The sequence below is a fragment of the Thermobia domestica genome, chromosome 15 (genome assembly GCF_964235325.1).
Source record: "Thermobia domestica chromosome 15, izTheDome1.hap1.1, whole genome shotgun sequence".
In the NCBI taxonomy this organism is placed as follows: domain Eukaryota; kingdom Metazoa; phylum Arthropoda; class Insecta; order Zygentoma; family Lepismatidae; genus Thermobia; species Thermobia domestica.
This window is the reverse complement of record NC_137468.1, coordinates 21,294,542-21,303,915: the sequence shown is the minus strand read 5'-3', so window position 1 is coordinate 21,303,915 and position 9,374 is coordinate 21,294,542. Positions and strand designations below refer to the sequence as shown.

At 35.0% G+C, this 9,374-nt stretch overlaps 1 protein-coding gene across 2 annotated transcripts in view; it reads right to left on the bottom strand.

Annotated features, from left to right (window-relative positions):
* Positions 1–377: 377 nt before the first annotated feature.
* Positions 378–9,374, bottom strand: part of LOC145671826 (venom allergen 5-like) — a 41,547-nt gene continuing 32,550 nt past the window's right edge. For both annotated transcript variants that reach the window (XM_081741054.1, XM_081741055.1), the window contains 2 exons: positions 7,024–7,250; positions 378–473 (listed from right to left, as the gene is read on the bottom strand). In XM_081741054.1, coding sequence (XP_081597180.1) covers positions 451–473; positions 7,024–7,250 — 250 coding nt within the window. In that variant the 3' untranslated portion in view covers positions 378–450. The remainder of the gene's footprint in view (positions 474–7,023; positions 7,251–9,374) is intronic.

Here is a 9,374-nt window from a genome sequence, read left to right as displayed (position 1 = left end):
GATCTATGGTGATGAAAGTAAATATTGTATCTTATGTAAAGGCTTAACTCCAGAAAGAGCGTTACTCTATGTGTTAGTCGAGAGTTCAGATTACAGCTCTGCAGTAGAGTTTCTATTGGAGTAAGTTGGCACGTAGTACAGTTATGTCAAGACAAGTCCACTACCTTTGAGAGGCTTTCCAGAGAGTTTTCACTGGGGTGGCAACATCTATACGAAAAGGTCATTTTAGAAAAGAAAACCTCACGTAGATGCAATGATCCATTAGAAAGGTGAGACGGGAAATAACAGGGCGTGACGGTCATGATATTCTTCAAAATTTGTAGGTAAAGCCATATTTATTTATAAATGATAAGCCTGTTATTTTTGTAGAAATTATACTTTATTCATATATTTCTGAATTTACAGTGTGTCAGGAATATTTTCTAACACTACATTTTTTACATTTATTTCTCAAGGTACTGCTTGTTGTTTACCTGAAACAATATGGAAACGTTTTTAATATTTGTCTTACTAATGTTTCATGAAATATAATAACGTTTTTAAAGATAGAACTAAAATTAAGATGACTAAAAAGTGAATTGGAAGTACAACAGGGACAACTTTATAAACACAGGGAAAAGAAGGGAGGAGAAAGTAAACGATACAGTAATTTAAGCGTTAATAATTCTTAAGCTCTTTTCATTCCATGGTAATACCCCGAATGCATTGAACTTAAATGTAGTGTAAGGGTTATAAAAGTAATTTTGAGTGAGTTAATTTTGATGCAGGGTGTCACAAGGGTCCCCTGACATAGAGTAACTCAGTTATTATCAGAGCTTCAACAAAATGTAAGAGAGGAAACAGTCTTCAAATATGATGATTTGAATCTAAAGTGAAGGATTAAAAAAAACGGACGACCCTGACATAGAGTAACTCAGTTATTATCAGAGCTTCAACAAAATGTAAGTGGGAAAACAGTCTTCAAATATGATGATTTGAATCTAAAGTGAAGGATTAAAAAAAGGACGACCCTGACATACAGTAACTCAGCTATTATCAGAGCTTCAACAAAATGTAAGTAGGGAAACAGTCTTCAAATATGATGATTTGAATCTAAAGTGAAGGATTAAAAAAAACGGACGACCCTGACATAGAGTAACTCAGTTATTATCAGTCCTTCAACAAAATGTAAGTAGGGAAACAGTCTTCATATATGATGATTTGAATCTAAAGTGAAGGATTAAAAAAAACGGACGAGCGTGACATAGAGTAACTCAGTTATTATCAGAGCTTCAACAAAATGCAAGAGAGGAAACAGTCTTCAAATATGATGATTTGAATCTAAAGTGAAGGATTAAAAAAAACGGACGACCCTGACATAGAGTGACTCAGTTATTATCAGAGCTTCAACAAAATGTAAGAGATGAAACAGTCTTCAAATATGATGATTTGAATCTAAAGTGAAGGATTAAAAAAACGGACGACCCTGACATAGAGTAACTCAGTTATTATCAGAGCTTCAACAAAATGTAAGAGAGGAAACAGTCTTCAAATATCATGATTTGAATCTAAAGTGAAGGATTAAAAAAACGGACGACCCTGACATAGAGTAACTCAGTTATTATCAGAGCTTCAACAAAATGTGAGAGGAAACAGTCTTCAAATATGATGATTTGAATCTAAAGTGAAGGATTAAAAAAACGGACGACCCTGACATAGAGTAACTCAGTTATTATCAGAGCTTCAACAAAATGTAAGAGAGGAAACAGTCTTCAAATATGATGACTTGAATCTAAAGTGAAGGATTAAAAAAACGGACGACTCTGACATAGAGTAACTCAGTTATTATCAGAGCTTCAACAAAATGTAAGTAGGGAAACAGTCTTCAAATATGATGATTTGAATCTAAAGTGAAGGATTAAAAAAAACGGACGACCCTGACATAGAGTAACTCAGTTATTATCAGAGCTTCAACAAAATGTAAGAGAGGAAACAGTCTTCAAATATGATGATTTGAATCTAAAGTGAAGGATTAAAAAAAAAACGGACGACCCTGACATAGAGTAACTCAGTTATTATCAGAGCTTCAACAAAATGTAAGAGAGGAAACAGTCTTCAAATATGATGATTTGAATCTAAAGTGAAGGATTAAAAAGAACGGACGACCCTGACATAGAGTAACTCAGTTATTATCAGAGCTTCAACAAAACGTAAGAGAGGAAACAGTCTTCAAATATGATGATTTGAATCTAAAGTGAAGGATTAAAAAAAAACGGACGACCCTGACATAGAGTAACTCAGTTATTATCAGAGCTTCAACAAAATGTAAGTGGTGAAACAGTCTTCAAATATGATGATTTGAATCTAAAATGCAGGCTTAAAAAAAACGGACGGGCCGTTTCAGCTGTGCACTCATTATGCGTCCAGTGTTAAATTATTTTTTTTAAAAAAGATAATGTTGCTATTTACCAGAACCCACAACATAAGTGAATGATGTTACTGTCTTTTACGCTAACGTGTCGATGGCCAGCACCCATTTCAAAGATGCTCCCCTTCACCATGCTCTTACAGAAGTTATATATCTCCCGGTAAATGGTAACCGTACATTTTCATTTAACATTTTGCGCTTAAAGTGTGTGCAGTCTAAACATCTCGTTTGCTTTAAAAATAATTCCTTCACTTTAGATTGAAATCATGATATTTGGTGACGGTTAATCCAGTTACATTTTGTCATATATATAAATATTGACCTTTTTGTTTTGAATATGATGTTTAGTTTTATTATTTACACTCAATAGTAGATCCGAAATAAGTACAGTACACTCAATGATTTGCTTACGTTCATGCAAGCCAAAGATGAATCTTTTATTTTGTAATATTTGAACATCTAAATAGTTTACTGAACTAATATAAAGAAAAGAATTTTAGATGTGCATTTAATATACTCTTAGGTTCTTCGGCAAGTTCTCTGAAAATTTAGTGTTTTCCTTTTCTCTTCATATTTAACTAACCTAACAACTTCTTGTAATACCAATTTTATTCTGATTTAAGAAAGTTGTTGAGGTTTCATTTTAAAAAAAGGTTATTTGTGGGCTATTATGGGAAAAAGGAGAATAAAAATGATACGAATTATATTTAATATAAGGTAGGCGATAAAGTAATATTATCGTCCGTTAGTTGGTCATACTGGCTTTCACTATCAACCTTTCGCTTCCTTCTCGCTGTTGTTGCTCCCTACTCCGTCGAGTCTAGGAGTAAAGAATACCGAAGAGACCTCACGATCGAGGTCAAAGTTTAAGTAACTATCGCTATCTCGGTGTGTAGGTCGCGACGAATGAAGGGTGCATATAGCGAGGAGGTCGCACCCTTGCTATAAGATGCTATAAGATTCCAGTTTGATGAGAAACACTACTATAACGCGTGTGAAATTATTGCATAAAGATCATTCCTACAGATACGTTCCTGTCTTTGCAGGAATTTCTTTACCTTATTTCAGTAACGAATTTAGAAGAAAACCTTCTTCATTAATCTCGGAATTGGGGTGTGTGTAGTTTTCAAGCATAGAAATGATTAACGGTAACTTTTTATCTTTAGAAATTCCACAATTTGCGGATTTCAGCCTGAAAGTCCCCTCGCTGTAACCACAACTGCCTTATATAATAATAAGCTACAGTATAATTCTCAAATAAATATGAATAAGTTATCTGACATTTCCATTTCAATTGGTATTTTCTTAAATTCTCTATTTGAAACGTGAGTATTATGATGTTTCTATTTCCTATCCCATATTGCTGGAACATTTCTTACTAGTTCTATTAATATGTCTTCATAATCAAATTTAATAGGGCAGCAAAACCTCTCAAGCATAGACATCCACAAATCTTTGCAGACGAAATTCTAACCAAATGAAGACTTTATTCTGTGCAGCGCTTAAGGGAGAGCCAAGGAGAACACGAGCCACAGCGATGGTTCCTCTGGATATCGATGTGAAAACAAACTCGCTTGTTTATCATCGCGACCACTATTTCACTCTCGAGGTCGACCTCTAGGTAGCGATGTAGCGTACATCTTGGGCATACGCTTACCCATTTGAATCCATGTGTATGTGCCAGTATCGAGGTAGCGATCGCGACTTAAACCTCGAACTCGATCGCGAGGTCTCTTCGGTATGTCCTTACTCTAGGGCGAGTCGAAAGTTTCCGCAAGTGCTGCGTAAGTGTCATACATTTTATCCTAACAAGAGCTAAACGGTGAGCAGGTAAAATCATGTATTATCATCTGACCATTTTTCTTTCTCTCTTTTTTTCTTTTTAGTTAGTTGTACGGCGGCAATTCTCTTTAGGTTAAAGGAGATGGATGATTCATGAAAGTGATCTTTTTTCTTGTTGTCCTCTCCCACGGCAAATCGAACACGGAACTACGTACAACAGAGGTACATACACTAGTTATTCTACCAGAGAGAAGAGCTTCCGTTTATGGAAATATTATGCGTCGATCATATGTAGTGAAGAGGTGTCCTGAATTCACGAGAGTAAACAAAGCAGTTGAAATGGAAGCAGTTCTGGCAGCAGGCATAATTCAATGGCTGACAAGGAAGAGAGGGAGATCTTCTTTCATTTCCCAATAGCTTTCCAACGATATGCTACTTGATCCCCTTATCATTTATAATTTTTGAGTTGGACCCCACCTGAGACTCTGTGGGTGACCCTGGGGCAACACATTTTACTTTGATGCGTTGTACTTTTGAAATGACAAACTGTTTTCTTGTTTATACATCTGTCTCACCGTTTAGGATTTCTAGGGGTGTCAACGGACTTTGTGGACATTCTGTATATTCATATAACTTACACAGTTTATGCATTCGGAAATTTTTTATTACAGTTCCGTAATAGGTGTCATTAGTGCTTTCGATTGGTGTATAAACCATTTTCCACTGCGATATATAATCTCCCTCGTTTCCTTTGTGAGTGATAAAAGAAAAGCTAGACAATGGCGGAATTCAAACGATACCTGATCAGCATGAAAGCAAAAGTGTTTCAGCGTTCGTATTCAGCAGACGATATTGGCATCTCAGCGTTCATCTAGTGTCATAAGGACCAATGGGGAGCTTGTTGAAAATAAGAAGTAGTGAGCTTTGGTCTAGAGAGACTGCAGTAACAGCAAGGAGACTACAAGCCAGCGGATAAGTCCTAACACTTTAAGGTTGGTGTGCCAAGAATTAATTTACTTTTCAGCAAGTTTATTTATCTGATGTTTTAATATTTTTCAACAACTGTCTAGCAAACATAGTTATCAAATTCATTGTAAGTCATATTCACACTTATGAAACACTGATAATTACATTATATTCGTTTGACGGCGATTCTACTTCTTTTCTTTATTCAATACTAAATAGCAAGAATACTCTCTTTGTCATGTCTTAAAAACTTGAACTGCCATTATGGTAACCAAATACAGAATTAAAATTACCGTGCTTAAAATCTTCATATAAGATAGGAAAACAGACTCTAAAATACATAATAATCTTATACCACTAATACAATAGATAATGCAAAATAAGATCACTTGGTTTATGATGTTTCTCGGGGTCATCTGGGTCTGAGTATCGCTTTTAGACCCAGTGTGACCCGGTAACTAGACCCGACCGGGTACCAAGTCCTACTTTTTTGTCCTGATCAGACCCTGAGATCCAGAAGCATATCGATACATGTAATGTTAGTATGAAAGTCATCTCTACAGAATTTTATGATTGATTAATAATGTTCAATAAAGTTCAAACATTGATTTTTTGATTTCGTTTAAACATTTATCAATCAATCCTAAATATATGCTTTGAATTTTTCAAGAATAATTTCATATTTATTAGTCTTTCCGTAGTTAAAAATAATTCAGTAATTTCTGAACCTAGTAATTGGAAGAAAGATTTCAGAAAAAAAAAACTTCTTGTACATAGTGGCATATTTTATATTCTAAACAAGTTTACAGATTAGTTCGATTAAATGTTGACAATCACCTATAAGAAAAAATCTTTAGTGTATATTTTATATGGTGCTAAGGCGTTAATAGCCTGATAAATCTTGTGTTAGCTTTCAGTGCAATGCTTTGACACACACAGAAATGCAAAGATCAAACGATGAAGGGTAATTGCAAATGTAGTATGAAGACACAGACAGAGGATATGATCGTGTTCGATATAATTACATTAGCATCCACGTCATGTGTTCGCCTAATGTGTCTGTGATGCTGTATTGTCTCTGTGTCATATAGCTCTGTCAGGATCATTGGCTCACTATGAGTCTGAGGTCTATCCGTGTCAGAATGGATCACTCCGTGAATTGGGTCTGTTGGGATTGTCGACATTGGTGGTGAGTCGTGAGTTTGACAACCTGTTTCATTTGAGGTGGGGTCACGAGCCATAGAACTTGTGACCTATTCCATCTCTTAGAAAAATAAGACGCGTAGCACCTTATATATCTATAAATAAATATGTTAGAAACAATTAATGATCAACATCGTCTACTGGCTAACTTTAAAATATAAGGTAACAATTAAATTGTTGGATGCAAGAACCAGGTATTTCCACTTTTAGATTGTTTCCCGAGCTGCTGTCTCTTTCTCTAACTTCAACATGAACACTGTATGTTGGTACCTCCATTTACATTATAACACTGAATATAAATGTAGGATCTACATGATTCCTGCACACAATGTAGAGTATTTCTTTCCCTAATGAATCGTGTGGAAATATTAAATTAGCTAAAAGTGGACCTACTGGTTCTTACATCTAATCTTTCAATTAAAATCTATCGTTCTTGTACGCCAGAATGTGATTGAAGTATTTTTTGTTTCGATTTAATTGTGTCTGCGTTCGAAAAATATTTTTCCGGTCACTCTAGCTTGTAGAGAAGAGCCCAAACTAACTACAAAAGTACCCTGAAACAGAATACCCTACGAAATTGAATTGCTTTTCATTAATCTAATCCGTAACTAACAATAAATAAATGTTATGAAATTCAGCGAATAGAAACGAAACCTTAAACTTACCGCATAAACCAGTATATTTATCATTGCACTGTGTAGACTTGCATTCACTACATGGAGGCCCCAAGTTGTAGATTGTAGCTCCCAGGAAATTTCCGGCTACACGGTAGTTACAAATGAGAAATTTTGTGTAAAAGATTCCTTCTCGAAACTTAGAATATCCACAACCAACTTTTGTTGTCTCTGCCCAAACTACTTGGGTATAATGTCCTGCAGGCATCAAATGCTCACTGTAAGACACATTTAATTCAATTGTATTATTATTATTATTTTTTGAAATGAGTATTATGTATAAAACACAAAGATTAGAATACCTCGACGCATTTATAGATTATATACGTATGCTTTATTCCAATACAATTCTTACTAAAATGGAAAAAATATTAGAATCATTAATTTGCAATAATTTCCACTTTGTTCTATCCTTGAAGGTAAGCCAGAAAATAAAACTAAAACTTATGTTTTATTGTTAATACTAAATATAAAGTAAAACGCCTATGTAGAATTAGCACATATCCTTTCGTTAGTTTTCGACGTATTTGCATTCACTGTTAAAATAATTGCCTAGGCGCAACAGTACCACTGACAGAACCCCGATGAGATTCTGACTACAAAGCCATCTTGAACAAGATACCAGACATTATGATGTGACCAAAATCGCTTGGCATGCATACATTAATTCATTTTGGGGAAAATGTTGATATCGGACAGGTCTAGTTGAGGATTGCACAATGGGTGCGAAAAAATTCTCAGGCATCACTATTGCAAATATTTTGATGTTGCTTGATATACGTATTGTGGCACGTTTTACAATATTAGAAAACTGGAGAAGAAGGTTGACCATTACCATGTAATTCTATGCAATGACACATACCAGACAATCTCCCTTTTTTCTTCGGGGAGATTTCCGAAATTAAACTACCTACATAATCTTATGTGGTTAGATCGCAACGAATTCCACCTACTCACTCAATTTCACTGACGCTCATATATATAAAGGTTTATTTGCAGGGTTAGACTCTCCAAAATACACAGAGTATTAAGTTTCGGTTAGTATATCATTCTACTATTGATTAACCCTTATCTGGGCAAGACATTTTTGTAACGTAAACGGGCAACCGGGGCCTGTGAGGCCCAGTATATATTTTAAGTGCAGAATACACAAAATCAATGCCTATTGTCACTTACTGTTCAGACTAGTCTAGGATGTACCGGTATATATTTTTGTCAAGTAGCGAAACTTCGAGTGACGCTTTTGGAAGCCGACCAAGCAGAATAGCAAATCCGGTCCAGACATTTTTGTAACGTAAACGGGCAACCGGGGCCTGTTAGGCCCAGTATATATTTTAAGAGCAGAACACTCAAAATTCAATGTCTGTTGCCGCATACTCTTCCGACTAAAGGTTACAATATTCACGTGTTCAATATATAGTTATGTGACAATTTAATCTAATATTTGACAGGTATTTCACTAAAGTTATACGGGGCCTCCTAGACCCCGGTTGCCCGGTTACGTCAGGAAAAGATTTTCAATTTTTTTTTTTTTTTAAAAAAAGCTTTACCAACTCGATATGTTCATGATTTTAACTTCGTCGAAAGATAGAAGAATTCAGTATTTTATGTCTTCGAAATATGTATGGTTATTGAGAAATTTTAGAAAAATGAAGCTACTGGGCCTGGGAGGCCCCGGTTGCCCGGATAAGGGTTACATTGCATATGCATCTCAATCTCAGGGGGGTAATTTGACCTCCGCAAATGGTGACCCTCTTCCAGAAAGATGATCAATTCCAACCTGTCTGTCGAGAAATACCAGCTTATCAGAGCAAAAATGGGAAAATGTTTATGTAAATAATTACGACAAAAAGTCTATATACACAACTGAATGTCCGTTTGCACTAGAATCGAACAAATTAGTATGACAATAGCATATAAAACGTAATAATAAGGCAACGGTAACATACAAAATATTAACAAGTGTGGGTAATAATTGAGCACTAAAGTTTGATGTATTATTTAAGCTTCAGGATTAAATCAATCTACGAATGTGTTTGATATTTTCTTATATAATTCCAGAAATATATAGAACAGGGAAAGTTAAATTACAACAAACTTGAACATTTCCCTGTACCTCAAATAAAATTATGTGATTTTATTTAAATAACAAATGCCGAATTCATTGGTGGAAACCAAAATTTTCCATCGTATGGCGCTTTTGTTGGGCAGACCACAACACATTATACGAAATGTAAATATTTATGTATATTTACTAAGTAATATAGACTAGGAATTCGCATTATACTAATATTAATTTTTGTTGGCTTATACTTTGAAATACTTTCTTCGGTCGCTTACAC